This window comes from Varanus komodoensis, unplaced genomic scaffold, assembly GCF_004798865.1.
Source record: "Varanus komodoensis strain SLA01 unplaced genomic scaffold, ASM479886v1 scaffold107, whole genome shotgun sequence".
In the NCBI taxonomy this organism is placed as follows: domain Eukaryota; kingdom Metazoa; phylum Chordata; class Lepidosauria; order Squamata; family Varanidae; genus Varanus; species Varanus komodoensis.
Genome location: NW_025335305.1, coordinates 87,593 through 105,791, shown reverse-complemented (window position 1 = coordinate 105,791; position 18,199 = coordinate 87,593). Strand labels below are relative to the sequence as shown.

The 18,199-nt window shown below is 45.3% G+C and overlaps 1 protein-coding gene across 1 annotated transcript; it reads left to right on the top strand.

The window, feature by feature from the left end:
- Nucleotides 1–3,401: 3,401 nt before the first annotated feature.
- Nucleotides 3,402–16,603, top strand: LOC123017982 (zinc finger protein RFP-like). The gene is made up of 8 exons (XM_044419678.1): nucleotides 3,402–3,546; nucleotides 3,952–4,419; nucleotides 7,473–7,568; nucleotides 7,868–8,098; nucleotides 8,901–8,923; nucleotides 10,604–10,722; nucleotides 12,077–12,109; nucleotides 13,927–16,603. Exons 2-8 carry the CDS (start codon nucleotides 4,009–4,011, stop codon nucleotides 14,442–14,444), a joined length of 1,431 nt encoding a protein of 476 aa, XP_044275613.1. The 5' UTR covers nucleotides 3,402–3,546; nucleotides 3,952–4,008; the 3' UTR covers nucleotides 14,445–16,603.
- Nucleotides 16,604–18,199: the final 1,596 nt, after the last annotated feature.

Sequence of the window (18,199 nt, the reverse complement as noted above, 5' to 3'; positions counted from 1 at the left end):
CCATTAAGGAATCTAACAATTCGTGTCCAATGTACTGTTTGGAAAACAGTATGTTTTTGTTTAAGGGATCTGGTGTACTAGGCGTAAACTTTACATTTGGAGCAGCTGTTTCACATGCTCTTTAACAAGCGGCAGATGCTCAGACAGGAGTGGATAGAGAGAAGGGGATTCAGATGGCATGAGGTAGAGGTTGAACAAAACCCATCCAACTGAAAGTTATCTCAAAGGGAACGTATACCCTAATTTATGCAGGCAGTGGTTAAGAGTATTTGTCATTCCTTTTTAAGTAGATCCAGCTGCTCATTTGTAGATCTGTTTTCCCACATTTTGTTTCTCGAGCCTTGGTAAGGCGGTTAACAAAAGCATCTAATAAATAAAAGAAGGAGAATGCCTGTTTTCTTCATTACAGCCCAGTATTCTTCTCATGTGTTCCTAGATGTTGTTACATTAATTTTTTTCTTCCTGTGGGGTTTGTGTCTCATTTTGGACTCTCGGAACCCTCCCTATCTTATGTATTATGTTTTGTCTTAGCCTTCTTCCATGGAACTTCCAGATTCATGGATGTTCTTCGATTTGTCCATGGCCATCCAATGCGCTTTCTGGTCCCTTGGCTGAACAGGGGCTTGAATGCCGGCCTCACTTGTTCAAGCCCAGGAGTCTTATGTGTTGCACAACACCTGTCCTACATGAGAAAAACGTCCCAGGACGACTTACAATTTGTTTTAACAATTTATAACAACAAATAACAAAAACTGTATCAATAACAACAAACAACCCCTATAAACAGCAGAACTTAATCTCAACAAAAGTCCAAATCAAAATTAGAAACAAAGGCAAAAAAGAAAAACTCAAAGTGACTGTGGATGTTGAAACCAATTAAAATTTCTAATTCTTAAAATGATGAGTAAATAAAAAGGTTTTCACCTGGCACCGGAAGGAATAGGCGAACCTCTCCGGGGAGTGCATTCCAGAGACTGGGTGCCGCAGCAAAGAAGGCCCTCTTCTGGGTAGAGACCTTTACTTCCTTCAGGGAGGGTTCCTGGAGCAGAGCCTCCTCTACAGATCCTAAGGGGCATGTCCTGAGGTTGTAACTTACGTCTCCAATTAACTCACACAGCAGCCGGCCAGAAGACTAAAGTCTTTTATTGCTACTTTCCACAAGATTTACATGTAACAGATAAGCTCTAATGAGAAGCTCCTAACAGTCTAGTTGCTTCCCCCTTAGTGAAATCTCTCAGGAGCCCACGTGGGATTAGCTCTTCCTCTCAAGTCTTTCCACTTGTGGGTGGGACGAACCTTTGTCCCATCTTCTCATTTGTTCCATATGTTGTAAATTTCTCCTAACTTGGGCATCTGCCAAAAGTATCGTTTCCTCTTCCTGATCTCCTGAACTCTGCTCAGCAGTTGCAGAGTCAGGAGGTGGTGCGGGGGGAGCAGCTTGTTCCAGCACCTCGGACTCAGGATGGGAAGAAGCTACCTGCGCAGAAGCCTCACCGTTATGCTGTGGGGCGACTATCTGCTCAGCAGTCTCAGAGACATGCTGCAGGGGGGTCATTTGTTTACTAGGTCCCAAGTGCAACTCCCCTTGTTCTAATGTCTGATTCTCATTGTGAACATTTGACTATTTCTCACGAGTCGACGTCTCTATCGAGCCGTCAGGTGCGACAGGGCATGAGGGCATGTAGGAAAGGAGACATTCCTTCAGGTATCCTGGTCCTAAGCTGTTTAGGACTTTATAGGTTAACACAGAAGAATGTTTGGCTGAGCGCCAAAGAATTGCGGTGGCCTTGGAATTGTGGTGCTGGAGGAGACTCCTGCGAGTCCCTTGAACTTGTGAGAAATGGAGTTACTGTTACTAAGTGTTAAGACAAGACCAAAGAAAGAGTGAAATACAGGGTTAATTGAAGTCTCTTAAGGCCAAAAGGCCGAGAATCAAAACATGTAAATGGTTGTTTTTAAGAGACGCAGGGCCTTTTTACTTCAAAGTCCTGAGAAATGCCAGAAGGGGTAAAATTGGGGGACAGTGGTAAAACTGTCACCTTCAGTGGAGGAAAGCAGGCAATGGATTACTTTATAATGGGAGGTAAAGAGTCTGAAGAGAGGCCTGTTCTCATTATCTCATCCTCCCCATTTTGATTTAAGGAGCAAATTGGCGTCCAAGAAGAATTCTCAAGGCCATTTTGACTTGTTCAACTTTTAGGCCTAGTGCACAAGCTTAATAGGTTTATGAATTGTAACTGACACACCTCTCATAGGTCATAGGCTCATTAGCATGAACATGGGTTGTATGTGCAAGGGGGGGGATCATATTAAGGGGTAGTATGTTGTAGGCAGACAGAGAAGATTGTGCCCTCCGAGTAGCCCAGTCAATGGGAGAAAAGAGGTAGGGCCTGCGAGCCGGGGAAAGGGATAAAGGTGAATGTTGTGTGTGTGAACGGCACGCTACCTGTGAGGTGGGTGCCTGCTCTTGCAAGAACGAATTAAACTTCTCTGCTTGTTACTTTGCCTCCCGTATCGTCACTGCTTGGATTCTATAGGATACACACACACACACACACACACACATATATATATATATATAAAATATCTCAGAGACTGCAAGGTGATCAAACCGGTCAGTGCTAGAGGAGATCAACCCTGGCTGCTCTTTAGAAGGCTCGATACTGAAGATGAAACTCAAATACTTTGGCCACCTAATGAGAAGGGACTCCCTGGAGAAGAGCCTAATGCTGGGAACGATTGATGGCAAAAGAAGAAGGGGATGGCAGAGAATGAGGTGGCTGGATAGAGTCGCTGAAGCAGTCGGTGTGAGCCTAAGTGGACTCCTGGGGATGGTGGAGGACAGGAAGGCCTGGAGGAGTGTTGTCCATGGGGTCGCAATGGGTTGGACACGACTTCATGACTAACAACAATTACAACAGGTTAACACCTATCATGAAGTTAATACATGAAAAACACAGCTTAAAATGCACAAAAAATGCAGAATACAGCACCCGTGGAAAAGCCCTCTTTGTACAAAACATCTCCCCGCCAGCAGAAGAGCAGTGGCGCTAATGAGAGATGCTTTTGATGATGTAACTGGCCATGAGAACTTCTCTGTGCATACGGGGCTGAGCTCCAAGCCAGCAAACGGAGCGTGTCCAGAGACGACCGGAAATCTCACGAATCACGCCTCTCTTTAGCTCTGTGGCGCTGATGGGCTGCACTTGCTCTCGCGTGGAGGCGGGTGGCACCTTGCTGGGGGCCTTCCGAGGGACGCTGATTGGTCATAGCAGTGCAAGCTAGTCCCGCCCTTCTCCCTGTTTTTAGGCTGGATTGGCTGCGCTTGTTATCCATCGCCTCGCCCGCTGCCTCGCAGGGCTTTCGGTTCTGTTTCCTCCAGTGCCGTTCCGGGCGCTCAAACTGGCAGGAACGTCGTTGCAGCGCCTCGCCCAGGGAGGCGCCGCCGCCGGGCTTCGAAGCTGCGCGCTGGAGCTGCTTTGCAGCCGGATTCTGCGCGCGTTCCTCGGTAGCCCCTCGCGAGTTCGGCGGGGGCTCCATTCTCACGTAAGTGTGCGTGAAGTCTGCCGGGTGCCCTACTTGCCTGGCATGCTTGCTGCGTGAGATCATCACCGCGCCGTTTTCTGTCGCTGCTTGCCACGTATCTTGCAATTGATTTCTGCAGCCGGTGCTTAACTTTAAAGCCTTGCATATCTTGTCCCTGGAAGACCGCTTTCTCTTGTTTGAATTTGCCCCAAATACGGCGCTTATCCGTAGGGGCCCTGCTGTGAGCGCCTCGCAATGTTTTGGTTGTCTATGGGAATCTCCCTCCGCAGAGGATTGCTAGGTCTCCAGTCTTTTGTATAAGCTGTGCGCTCGCTCGCTCTCTCAAGTAGGGGTGCCTGCTGATTTGTTCTGCGTTTTAAATTGGTGCTTTAATTTATGTAATATGTTGCTATTCCTCCTTTTAAGACAAGGATCCGCTGACGAGGAGAAACAGCCGGGCGGTGGGCGACCAGTACCGCAGCCATGGCGGCTACTGGGGGCCCCATCCAGGCCCTTTGCGATGAAGTGACCTGCCCCATCTGCTTGGAGTATTTCAAAGATCCCGTGACCGTCACGGAGTGTGGGCACAATTTCTGCAGAGGCTGCCTGGTCCGAGGCTGGGGGGAGACGGACACCGAGGCCTCCTGCCCTTGCTGTAGAGAAACAATGACGCGAAGTAAATTCAGCCAGAACTGGCAGCTGGCTAACGTTGTAGAAATCGCCAAAACGCTCCACCTTCAGCAGGTGAAGCAGGGACTCTGCGGGAAACACCAGGAGCCCCTGAAGCTTTTCTGTCAAGACGATCACATCCTCATCTGTGTGGTGTGTGACAGGTCCAAGGTGCACAAATCTCATGAGGTGATTCCTATAGAGGAAGCTTCTCAAGAGTACAAGGTAGGAAATCCACTACTACATTTTTTTTTTTTTACATTTTTATACCGCACCATGGCCTGAAGGTCTCTCAGGGCAGTTACAATAAAAACAAATAACAATAAAACCAATTAAAACAAAATGACAATTTGGCAACTCCTGGTGATTAAGAACAATTAATACAATAATGCAGTTAAACTGCTTTTATTGACTGTATTAACTAAAAACAATATTAAACCCAATCTATCAAAACATCTACTAAATAAAGAGATTGTCACCTGGCACCAGAAAGAAAACAAAGATGGTGCCAGGCGTACCTCCTTCAGGAGCATGTTCCAAAGATGGGGTACAGCCATGGATGACCTCCTTAGCCATAGAAATGGCTGTAGGTCTTAATTTTATCTATCCTATCCTATCTAATCTATCTAAACTAATTCATTTATGTACTGCCTAATAGCTCAGGCTCTCTGGGCAGTTAATGGCTGAGGGAGAGCAGAAGTTGGCTTTTTGTAGAGTAACTCTTCTAGTAAGAACATCTTGCAGCAAAAGCACACATTCCTTGTTTTGCTTTACTCCAGAGAAAGCATAGGGGGTCTGATCTAGATCCAGGTCTGGGGGAGCACCTGAGGGTGCTTGCTCTTTCCCCTGCCCTCCCATGCCACGCTTTCTGTCAGGATGTCCACCCTGCAGTTTAGGTTGCCAGCTACAGATTCCTGTGGAGAAGCTTAAAGCCCCCTGCTCTCCCTGCCTGGTATTGTTCTAGAGTGAGGGCCTTGGGCTTTCTCCAGCGTAAAACAGGAAAAAAGATGTAGCTAGTGGCTGCAAGTGCAACCTGTCAAAAGGCTTCATGTGCCCTGGTGTGGTGGCTGGAATGTTGCCCAGAGGCTTGGAAGACGGAGCTTCTAGTCCCCTCTTGGCCATGAAACTGACTGAGAACTTTGGGTGAGTCACTCTCAGCTGAGCCTACCTCACAGGGTTGAAATTGTGAGGACAAAACAATTGAAGAACCTTATAAGCTGCCCTGGGTTTCTGACAAGGGAAAGGAAGGCAGATGATAATAATTTAATCTAATAAAAGTAATTGTGCCACCGTTGTTTTTCTAGGAGTGCCATCAGGGTGAGACTTGGGGTTAAATGTCCAATGCCCCACAAGGCTAAACAAACAGTAAGGCCCCTAAATATGGCAGGGCTGGTTTATTACATTTTAACATAGCAAATATTATCATATAAAGAGGGTGGCACTCTGGAAAACTATTACATCCATAATCTAAAGTTGGTCTTTTCTAGCTGTGTTCCTTCCTTACGGATTTTTTGTGAGCAAAGGCAACAACAGAAAAAGCAGTAGTGAAAGCATAAGGTTGCGGGTAAAAAATGACACCATCAGGATCTTGTGCAAAATTCCATGCATGTGGCATGGCAAATGTGTGTTGTAAATACCTCTTCTGGAAATAAGCTTATTCACTTGTAAAAATTGCTTGATAATGAGCTAGGATTTAGGTCACAAACCCAGTTCTTTAGGACTGTAACCTACTGAAATTAGTGGGATTTATTTCTGAGCAGGCATGTTTAGGTTTAGTGAGGCCACATTTCACTTTCAAAGTAGAGGTGAGCCTCCTTTGCTTATCTGAAAAAGAAACCAGTTCAGTATGTGTGAGGAACATGTGCAAAACAGTTGATTAAAAAAAAAAACCCTCCTGGTTTCATTTGGTCAGAAATCTTTTGAAAACTCATTTTTATAGGTATTCTTTACATCCTTTGGGCTGCAGTAAGATACCTCTGGTCTTGTGTAATGAAAAAGTAATTTAGGGAGAAATCCTGTGTGTGTTTGGACAAGAAAGTCCTACAACTTCCAGCATGCTCCAGCCAGGCACACCGGGCTGTGACTGCTTCCTCAGAAGCCCGACTCATAAATCCAGAATATTAAGTCATGAGAAGGTGGCCATGATCCCCTGTGAGCAAACTCACACCAGTAGAATTGTGTCATGTAAATCTGTATATTGAACCATAGAATTCTAGAGGGAAGGGGACAGAGGGCTGGCTTAACCCCCCCCCCCCCCCTTAAGGCAGGGCTCCCAGTTAAAGCATCCCTCTCAGATGGCTCCCTGGTTGCATCTTGAATGCCTCCAGTGTGGGATAGCCCACAATCTCCCGCGGTCATTGGTTCCATTGTCATACTGCTCTGACAATTAGGAAGTTCTTCTTGATGTGCAGCCGCAACGTGGCTTGTAACTTCAGCCCGTTATTCCAAGTCCTGCCCTCTGCGAGAAGAGATCCTGCCCTTCCTTTTTGTGACAGCGTTTCGAATATTTGTAGAGTGCTATCCTATCTCTTCTCAGTCTTCTCTTGTTGAGGCTAAACATGGCCGTCTCTTTCAATCTCTCCTCACAGGGCTTTGTCGCCAGGCCCTGCATCATTCCTGCTGCTCTACTCCAAATCTTTTCCAGCTTGTCTGCATCTTTCTTCAACTGTGGTGTGCAGAACTGGATACTCTACTCCAGATGAGGCCAAACCAGTGCTGAGTAAAGGGGAACTAGCACTTCATGTGATTTGGAAGGGGTATTTCTGTTAATGCGCCTAAAAGAGCAGTTGCCCTTTATGCAGCCACATAAATGAGTCATCACCTTGTTGACTCATTCCGCTTGTTGGCTCATATTCTGCTTGCTTAAGCAAAGCAGTGATGCTGGCATGAGGTGGTGGTAGGGAATGTCCCCCAATATTCCACTGGCTGATGGTTGAAAGGCAGATTCCAAGCGTGTTTATCATTTTGAAACTAGAACAGGCTGAGCAGGGTATATCAGCACCCCACCCTCCACAAATCTTGACACTACAAGGAGAGATTATTATTATTATTATTATTATTACATTTCTATGCCGCCCCTTGCCGAAACCTCGGGGCGGCTTACAACATGGTAAAATACATTGAAATACAATAGTACATAATAAATTACCATTAAATACAAAAATACAAAAAATACATTGATTTACAAATATAAAATTAAAATTATCAGTAAGTGTAAGGTTCAGCTCAAAACTCTTGGTTCTGAGTTATTTGTGCCTTAACTTATGTTTTTTCTGCAGAATCGAATTGCAAACTGCCTGACAGTTCTGAGGATGGAAAGAAGTAACATTCTGGAATATAAGGCAGACACAGAAAAAGAAAGCCAAAGCCTGCTTGTAAGTGGCTCATTTCTATTGGGATGTTGAACTTGGAAAAAAAATTTAATACAAAATGAGGGAAAACCCCAAGACAGCCTTACTTCTGTGTAGAATGGCTTATTTCCTAGAAAAGCTAATTAAGGTGAGCTTTTCTAAATTTTAGCAAACTCTTTTCCTGATGGATGTTGATTTCATATTTATGAACGTCAGACGTGCCTTTGCTGCAAAATTCCTGGGCTATGGCGTACGGCTCTTGACCTGAAGAGACTGGCTAAATTCCTGACTTAGCCCCACATTTGTTCATCTGCTTATTGCAGTGGGAAACAAAAGCAGAGATGCAGAAAACACTGGTTGAGTTCAGACAACTGCGGCAGTTTCTGGAAGAACAAGAGAAACTTCTGCTGGCCCAAATAGAAGAGTTGGAGAAGGAGATTGCCAAGAAAAGGGATGAGCACCTGCTCAAACTCTCCAAGGAGCTCTCCTCTCTTGAAAGCATCATCCTGGAAATGGAGGAGAAGTATCAGCAGCCACCAGCTGAACTCTTGCAGGTGACGTGGTGACAGACATGCCCAAGTGCCTCCTTTTCATGGGTAGACTATTTCCAAACTGTTGAATACCTGGTTTAATGACAGCAGGCTCTTCTAAGCTTTTTGTGTCCATGGACACAGTTAAAATCTCCAATGCTCTGTCACAAAACAGTTGGGCACAACCAGTCAGATAGCACCTATTTTACAGTAAGTATGTCTGTGAAGTTGAAAGAAGCATGCCCAAGAAACTGAGTTCAAAGCACGGGTGTGGTGTAAGCAAAACTATCTGAAATTGTGAAGCGTAAGAAAACACTCATTTCACTTTTCCTGAATTCTTTCTGCTGACCACTTCGGCCCCTTTTCTCTATAGTTTGTCACTTGCACTCTTTTTTCCTCAGGATCACCATCCCCCATACAACCCTCCCTCCCTCCCACACACACACACACCCATCCACCCACCCACCCACCCACCAAATACTCCTGTACAAACATCCCAATTATCTTTCTCACTTACATCCATATATGCATGCACATACACCTTCTTTCACCACCACCCTATATCTGAGTGTGTCGATTACAGTAACACTTTAAGGGTGTAAACTGCTCTGCACCAAAAGAATTAAAAAACCCGTAGTAGTGAAGGTTTATTCCATAAAACCAAGAGGTGTTTCCCTTGCTGCAGGGCATTTTGCTATTTCACTCCCTGTCTTGGAGTGGAATGTTAGGCAGGCAAACACCGGGACTTCACACTCCAGGGTCTGAAGGAGCTTTGTAACATGGCTTATGGCAGGCACTGAATCCCCTCTTTCCTTCTCACCTCTAGGATGTTAGAAGCAGCTTGCAGAAGTAAGTGGATGCTCCTGTTCTTCTTGCTTGGTGAAGGGGTTTGTATCCTGTGTGAAGGGTGTGGTGTTTGGGCTACTGGGGAGAAAAGAAGGGCAACATTTAGCAATGGGTGAGCAGAATTTTTCCTTCGCTTCCTCTTCACAGCAGGCTTCCGCCATCAACTCTTTTAAAGTGAGCTTCAGAGGATTCCCTAATGCTCAAATCTAGGAAGGCATGGGGGTCTGTAGTCACTCCTTCCCACTACTCGGTCGATGCAAGGTTTTCACTGAATTGGAGTCGCAATAGTTATTTTTAAGGGAATTTAGTGGCAGGATGGGACATTCGAATCAGTTGTTTCCAACAAGTCTACTTTGCACTGAAATTTATTTTAGCCATTAAATTGCTTTTGAATTTTGGACACGGAAAAAGTGTTGTGCTATTTTTTATTGTATTTATGGTGTGTGTTTTTATGAATGGTTATAAACTGTCCAGAGATATTTGTCCCCCCTCTTCTTTGCTGAAAACTCATCAATAATGATCAAAAATGTATTCTCAAAAGCCCTTTCAGAGATTTCTTACACACCACCCCTCAAAACCATTTCATAACTGCGTAAAATCAGTTACTTTTGTTCAAATGAGCATATATGTTGTCTGATGAACATTTTCACATTTTATAAAGCAATGATACAAAACACGGTTTAGGATACCACAATCAGGAAATGATTTCCCCAGTTACACTGTGATGCACATTCTTTCTTTCTCAGAATCTCAGCATCATATTTGTTTGCTTCAGTTCTTCTCTCCTAAGTAGGGCTATAATGTTTATCAGTGGATTGCACCAAACAGTTAAACCTTGGACTGATTAAAATAGTCGCATAATTGAGTACTTTGCCCAGGAGACTACATTTTTTTCAGGAATGGCAAGGGGAATGTTTGACCTAGGGCTGAGGCCATGAAACAAGCAATGCATCTTCTGTTTTCCAAAGTGTATATAAAGGCAGCATTTCATCAGGGAAGCCATGTTGGATCCTGGACCAGATCAGGATACAGTGGTTACTTATACTCCAAAATAAAATGTGGCACACTTATAAAAAGGAATGTTTTTTATGTGTAATTCAGCCCTTGGGAATTTGACCATAACATTTCATTAAAAAACAGTAAATGCATTTAATAGAATGCCTGATTTCATGGATGGAGCTAGTTGCATGTACTCACAAAGCTAGCAGGTTCTGTAAGATTTACCATTTGAGGGACAGGCAGCTATGGGGGATAGAATGAAAATGGGGTTGACATTTCTTTCCATGAGTATAGATTGCTACTGAATTCAGTAGGCATCACTAATGACTTCCCTGGTAGCTGTCAGCTTGAGGATTTTATTAAAAGGTAGGATGTAAAAGGAACTCTTAGCTACAGGGCCAGCTCAAGGGTACAGATCCTTAACTGTGAGACTGTTGCACCAGAATTCTCCCCATGTCTCTTATATGGCTCCACTTGGGGATGAAATTGCTGCAGGCGTGTTCCTGAGGTAGGAACCATAGAGGGGGTTGCCTCCTTTTCAAGTCACATCTACGCCTCTCTTCCTTTTGTCACCTGCCTGGGTTTACTTTTGATTTTGTTTGCTTTCTCCTGATCCTTTTTGTCCATTTAGAAATGCTCACATTGGACAGGTAGCAGGAGATTAATGTTGCTTCTCTCCGCCAGGGGTGAGGAGAGAAAGAAGTTTGAAAATCCTGTGGCTTTTCCTCTTGCATTGAAGTGGAAGATCTGGGACTCCTCTGATATAAATCTTTTCCTGAAGGGTGTCATGAAGCAGTTCCAAGGTAAGGAATGCGTGCGAAGACTTCATCCTGGGCATTGTGTTAGCCTAAGGGTAAGGACAGCGGGCTCTTAATCGTAACTACAGAGACAGCCTTAGTCTGGGCATCATTCCTGAATATTTCAGGTGGTTTTTTAAATGCCCCCAGCTTTCATCTGTGACAGTAAGTGAGAAAATGTAGAAGCAACTCTCTCTCCAAAGAAGCAAACCAGCATTCTGGCCAGTATGTGAAAAGTTCCAGGGATAACTGACCAGCATTATGCAGTTATTTTCAATTAATTATAAAATTATTTTTTTTTGCTGTTGAGTCCATTTAAAGAAAATATGGAATCATGGTAGACCGTAGTTGGGTACAGGGATGAACCTTCCAGATGTTGTACTGTAGCAACAGCTGGAGTGGTTACATGTTCCTGTCCTGTCAGTGTCTTAAAAGAAACATCCTGGAATAGCTTCCTTGATGCTGCTGGATAAACATCTCGGCACCCTTTTGGATTTATTCCCCCTCCTGAATCTGATGTATCTTCTTGAGCTTTTCTTACTGCACTGTCAAGTCACCTCACAAGCATCTTGGAGACTGCATAATTCAGCTACTGAATAATTTAAAGCCATCATTTGGTGCCCTTCACTGCCACAGGATTTCGTGATGGCCACCCATGTGGATAGCTTTAGAAGGGGATTGGGCAAATTCACGGAGGAGAAGGCTATGGAGGGCTTCCAGCATCAGATGCAGTATTCCTACATGCATAAGCTTCTGGGGAAGATGGGTGCAGCTGGCTGGTCTCCCTGTGAGCAGAAACTGGGGCTAAATCGTTCTATATTTGATCCACCAGGGCTCTTCCAATGATCTTGTGTCCCTCTTGCCCCCCCCCCCCGTGAACTTCCTTTGAGCTGCCTTCTTATCATCGAGAGGCTTCCCCTTTAGGAGTGAAGCTGCACTGTTTTGCCTTCCCACAACCCCCATGCTGGCTGGCCTCAACCTGCTGCAGAGGCCGCTGAAGGCCTTAACATCAGTTCCCTCCTTTGGGTTCCCACCTGCTCGCCAGTCCTGATTCCGGTCTGCGAAACAGTCCGGAACATTCCAAACAACCACCTAGGCTTGCTTGATGCATAAGCAACTTTGCAAGGAGAACTTCATCCTAGCACTGTTTCCGCTCCTGCTTAACCTTTTGCTCGGAGAAGCAGAATAGGTGCTATATTGCTGCAAACTTGCTTGCTGCAAACTGTTCTGAGAGCACGATGCTAATTTGAATGCCATGGAAATACTTAAAATACGTTCTGGGGCGGGGGTGTCCTTGTGATAAGATTTGTTGTGGGACAATGCTGTTGTGCTGAAACGTCCTTCCTCCTTGTCTTCCCAGATGCTCTGCTTTATGGACTTCAACTGCAGGAAGGTAAATGTCCTCTCGAGGACCAGATCTAGGGGAGGGATGGGGACTGCTGAGGGATTGGACTTTCAGGAACCCTCTTTGCCGTGCCTAGCTCCAAAATCTGCAGGACTGAGCTAGAAATACTTGCATGCAGGTTTTTCTTCTGCACAGTGAATCAGTGGAGGCGTCAGCCTCTGCCTCCAGCTGTCCACATTTATTTACTATTTCTTTGTTGCATGTGTTCCTGCCTGCAGGCCTTAATTCAGCCTCAACTGTTACAAAATAGGGCAGTGCAGTGGCTCCCACGAGCAGGTCTGCAGGCCCATATTGGTTGCACTGCTTACCAGTTGAGCTCCAGGCCCAATTCAAAGTGTTTATGCTAACATCCTCCTCCATGGATCACTGCCTTGTCGTGGCGAAGGGGCTTGTGCGGCTCAATGAAGCTATGAGCTCTGCCGTGCAGGGCCACCCGAGACGGACAGGTCACAGCAGAGAGCTCTGACAAAACGTGATCCACTGGAGAAGGAAATGGCAACCCACTCCAGTATCTTTGCCATGAAAACCCCATGGACAGTACCAAAAGGCAAAAAGATACGATGCCGGAAGATGAGCCCCTCAGGTCGGAAGGTGTTCAGTATGCTACTGGGGAAGAGCGGAGGGCTAGTACTAGTAGCGCCAGAAAGAATGAAGCGACTGGGTCAAAGCCGAAAGGACACTCAGTTGCAGATGTATCTGGTGGTGAAAGGAGAGCCGGATGCTGCAAAGATCTAAAAAGGGGACGGCAGAGGAGGAGGTGGCTGGATGGAGTCACTGAAGCAGTGTGAGCTTGAGTGGACTCTGGGAGATGGTGGAGGACAGGAAGGCCTGGAGGAATGTTGTCCATGGGGTCGCGATGGGTCGGACACGACTTCGCGGTTAACAACAACAACTTGCTAACATATCAAGCCCTGAACGACTTGGGTCTAGGAGACCTGAAGGACTGCCTGCTTCCATATATACAGTAGCTACCTGGTCCCTAAGACCAGAGGGGGAGGCTCTTCTGAGAGAGCCACCCTCCAGGAGCTGAGGAGGACAGCAAATAGATTAGGGGCCTTCTCAGTGGCTGAGCCCCTTTTGCAGCATGGCTTTCTGAGAGCAGTTTGCCTGGTGCCATCATTACAATCTTTTCAGCACCCAGCAAAAACAACCCTGTCTTCCAGACATTTTAATAAATGATTTTAAAATACGATTTTATATTGTGTAATTTTAATAGTACTGTTTTATACTGTTCTTAATTTAAATCTATTATTTTAATCTATATCTCACCCCTCTTGTGATTGTTATATGTTTATATATTTTTTTATCAGATGCTGTTTTTATGGGTATTTTTGTAATCCACTTAGAGAGTCCTTAGGACTAATTTACTTGCAGAATATAATTGAATAAATAAAGTGCGCAGGAATGCTTCTCCAGGATTAGTAAACCTGAGTGTTTAGGAGATGGGTGCTGAACCTCTGTTACCTTGATGACTGATTTCATTTGGAGAAGCTCTTGGGGGTGGGGGAAAACTGCAAGGAAAAAGGGGTGAGGACAGAAGTACCAGCCTGATCTGACTTGTGGCTCCTGCCCCCAGCTAAGCCTCAGGAGAGGCATTTCTGCCTTTTAGGATGGAGGAGCAGAAAATCCACAAGAACTTGGAAAGCACCAAATGATGGGTAGCTAGAGAAATGGGGAGGGGGAGCATGAGGAGCTCCAGATGGCTAGAATTGCTTTCCGAGGGTCATCACCTCTGGTTTAGGCTCCAGCCTCTCACTGCACCTGCTCACTTTTCTTTGCGCAATCTCTCCCTCTCTGTGCTACAGCAAACGTGACCCTGGATCCAGGCACAGCCAATCCCCACCTCTTCCTGTCCAAGGATTATCGAAGTGTGCAAGAGGAAAGCGAAGCTCAGCATTTGCCTGACAATCCCGAGAGATTCAATGAACGGTCCTTTGTGCTGGGATGCAGAGAGTTCATCGCAGGCCGGCATTTCTGGGATGTCTCCGTGGGAAGCGACGGGGAATGGGCTGTGGGGGTTGCCCGGAAATCTGTGCAGAGGAAAGACTATGTTAACTTCAGTCCTGAGGGAGGGATCTGGGCTGTGGGGAAGTGGGCCGGTGGGTTCTGGGGTCTCTGCTCCCTTTTTCGCCCTCCTCTGTCCCTAAGTGGGGAGTTGAAGAAGATCCGGGTGTGCCTGAACATGGGGGGTGGGCGGGTGGCCTTTTTTGATGCCGACAGAGGAACGCTTCTCTTTGCCTACTTCCCAGTCTTATTCACTGGAGAGACTCTTCAGCCATTCTTTTGGCTTCACAAAGGAGCCTGGCTCAGTCTTTCTCCGTAAGGTGACCGGATCTGCCTCACCAGTGCGGATGGATTTGTTCTGTGCCATGGTAACTGAAATAAAAATCCAGAACTGATTAGCCAGGAGCTCTTAAAAACCCCTAAGTGAGTTCCCTTTCAGAACTAGCAGAACTAAGTAAAAGGGACCCTGCTTCTTCCTTTCCATTTCCAGATCTCCCTCTTCCCACTGCAGCTTAGTTCTGCAAAGGACTAAGAACTCCTATGCTTGCTGGCTAGAAGTGGGTTTTTTGTGGACTTAGGCTGGTACCCTAATTGCACCTTACTGGGATAAGGGAGGCTGCCCTGGAAACTTGTTGCTTGATTCACTGCAATTGGCTGTACTTGAGGCTGTTTTTGAAAATGGTCCAAAAACTTCAGTTAGTTAGTCCAAAGCAGGAACTGGATAGGAACACGTGTGTTTGTGGTGTAAATAAAAATGTCGTGGAGGAAAGCAGTGACTATGCACAAGAATAAAGTAAAATCCGTGTTAGTCTAGCTGCCTCTTTGCTGACAGTTGCGGCTTGCAAATAGACCAGTGCCAGAGTTTTATAGGTCTCTGGCCGCTCAAAGGCAGCCAACTCTTAATGGGCATTTTGCAGCTTTAGATGCTATCCAACCGGGGTAGCTGTGGCAAACTGGTGGACCAAAAGATGGAGCCACGCATGGATTTTGAAGATAAATTGCTTGCTGTGATCCTGCAGCCCCTCCACGCAACCCATCTTAAGGCAGTTTGAGGTTTGAAAAGAGGGCGGCAGCTGGGCTGGAAACCCCCTGGGCGCTTCTGCTTTGCCTCTTCTCACCCCTTTGTCCTTGCATTCTGTATTTTTCGCCTGTAAGCCTATGGACAGGGCTCCATCTTCTTCAACTGATTGTATGGGATTCTGCTCTGGGATCCTTTTGGCCGAGGTATGGGATGAAAGGCTTTCAATAAAATAAATGTACCTGCAGAGTAAGTAGGCAGAGGAGCCAAGCAAATGCTGGAAAAGCAAAAGCAGGCAGGAAAGAGGGATTCTGTTACCCTCAAGGTAAACTGTCCCTTCCCTAGCCTTGCAGTTTAAAACTTTCAAGGACTCTTTATCTGGTGGAATTTACTTCTGAGTAAGCATGCAAAGGGATGGCAGTTTTGGGAGTGTAACCATGATCCCGGTGAAATCAGTGGGGTTTTAAATTCAACCCTAAACAAGTTTGCTCTGAGTCCCAAACCATCTTGCCCAAACCTAGTTTGCTCGAGCCAAACCATTTTGTGATCCTTTAAGCCCACGGGGAAGAAGTGAAAGGATATCCATACCCGTTGCAGTTTTTGAAAGTGTTTCTTTAGAACAAACGAATCCCTGTTCCTCAAAATGGCACACCAGAAACTTCTATTAGGAAAGTCCCCAGACAAGAACAGTCTTGATTTTAATGCCTAGTGCTCCACGGCTTGAACTTGCTTGCATCCAGGCAGTGCTGGCACTGGACATTAAAAGGAATTCCAAGTTCCCCAATAAGCAGTGGAGAATGCTCAGTGGGATCTGCCCAAGAAGGGCTTTCTCCCTTTTGGGCACCACCTAGCAGTGTCTGTGGGTGTCAAACAACCTCCCAGAACTCCTCCAGGCTCTTGGACAGCATAAACAGGAAACGGATAAATAACATGTGACAGCAGCTTTCAAGGTCAAGTCCCATGAGTCCAAGTGTTTTGAGACTTCCTTTATATGTGGCAAGTTTCAGAAGGGCAAGGAGGGGTACAAGAGGGGTGAGTGAGTGAGCTGATTGGCGGGTGGCTGTGTGTGGGCAGAGCTTGGTGTGTGCTGGAGAGAGAAATAGATGCTATTGGTCTGTCATCAATTCACAGTTGTGGCTAGTCAGCAGTTTGCCCGATCCGGAGAGGCAGCCATCTTATTGGAATCCCTGATAGTGCTGGGGATCCGTGAGGAAAGGGAGGCAGTGAAATTCTTAAAGGGCAGATTAGCAACCAGGGAGAGTCAAAACCTGTGTTGTCAAATATTACAAGAGTGTGTGAGATAGACAAACGTGAGTGCAGGAGGGAAAGGAGAATCTGAGAGAGGAGTGTTTGAAGGGAGAGTGCAGAAGTGGTTATTATACACTTTTACTCAAGTTGCTGAACATCTTAAAATCGGTGCGCTTCTTGTATAAATAAAGTTTCATTTTGTTTATTGTTAACTCAAAGTCATAGGTTGTTTGAATACCAGTGTCATCCTCAGGACCACATAGTCCAACAATGGAACCTTTTAGCTTGGGCACAATATTTATGTATTTATTTAGCAGGCTTCTATGCCGCCCCATTCGCCGAAGCCTCAGGTCAGCTCACAACAATAAATAAATACATATCAACCATATAAAAACAATATAATTGGAGACTTCCTGGTCAAAGATATAAAATCAATAAATAATGTTAACAATTAAAATGATGTTTAAATAAAAAGGTCTTGGCCTGGCACCAAAAAACAAACAACGATGGTGCCAGGCGGACCCCTCTGGGGAGTGCATTCCATAGATTGGATGCCGCCACAGAGGAGAGGTTAATTAATAGGATTGGAATTAATTCCTGGTGCCAGTTGACATACTCAGAAAAATAGAGGGAAATATAAAGAAAGTGAAAAGCACTCCATATCCTGATGGATTACAGAGGAAGGTACTCATGCCAGTAGTTATTCAGCACCTTCCAGTGAGAGTGGGATAACTGCAGAAAGGCTGCTTCTGGCTGGAGCAATCCAGCGGCTGTTTCATGAGACTTTGGTCCTGAGGACAAACCTGGGGTGGGAAAGGCAGCAAATAAACTCTATCAGATCCTGCTGACAATTTCTTCCTCTCACACACAGATATACGCTGGCTACCACTGGGCATTCTCAAGAGCCAAGATGTTTCTGCATCCAGTTGGCTGCAGGCAAAAGGCAAACTAGTTACCGCTACTAAGATACTACTTAAATGAACACTTGTATGATGCTATGCAGCATATACAGTACAGTTGTATATTTGTATATGTTGTTGTTAGTCGCGAAGTTGTGTCCGACCCATCGCAACCCCATGGACAACATTCCTCCAGGCCTTCCTGTCTTCCACCATCCCCCAGAGTCCACCCAAGCTCACACCGACTGCTTCAGCGACTCCATCCAGCCACCTCATCCTCTGCCGTCCCCTTCTCCTTTTGCCATCAATCGTTCCCAGCATTAGGCTCGTCTCCAGGGAGTCCTTCCTTCTCATTAGGTGGCCAAAGTATTTGAGCTCCATTTTTTTAAATTTTTATTAAGATTTTAAACTACACATATCAGTCATCACACGCATCAGATTTCCTGGGTCAGCCCCTTACAACATATCTTTTAACATTCTATGATCATACTAAAATCCTTTTATAATAACATGAAAACATCTTTAGATCAAAACCAAGTCCTGTTTCTCCAGCCAAATAAAAAAGTAATTCCAAATTTGATAGAAGTCACTATCTTCCTTCTTCTTTATTGGTGAAATCAATCCCATTTTTTCCTTACAAGTCCTGTTTCTCTTGACCATTATTTAAGGAAGCTTCTCCAAGTTAAGTGAAATTACAACAACTTCTTTCTTTTTCAGTGATAGGTTTCATCTAAACATTTCTGAACAATTCAAAATCTATCAAATAACTTCCTCACTACCACGATTACTAGTAACTTCAAAAAGATATTATTATTATTATTATTATAGCATTTCTATGCCGCCCCTTGCCGAAGCCTCAGGGCGGCTTACAACACAATAAGATACATTGAAATAAAATCCTAACTACTC

Excerpts from the sequence above, each read along its gene's own strand:
- LOC123017982 (XM_044419678.1), top strand. The coding sequence starts at position 4,009 with ATGGCGGCTACTGGGGGCCCCATCCAGGCCCTTTGCGATGAAGTGACC. Across the intron at positions 4,420-7,472 it reads AAGCTTCTCAAGAGTACAAG|AATCGAATTGCAAACTGCCT; the intron begins GTAGGAAATCCA and ends TTTTTTCTGCAG. Across the intron at positions 12,110-13,926 it reads TGGACTTCAACTGCAGGAAG|CAAACGTGACCCTGGATCCA; the intron begins GTAAATGTCCTC and ends TCTGTGCTACAG.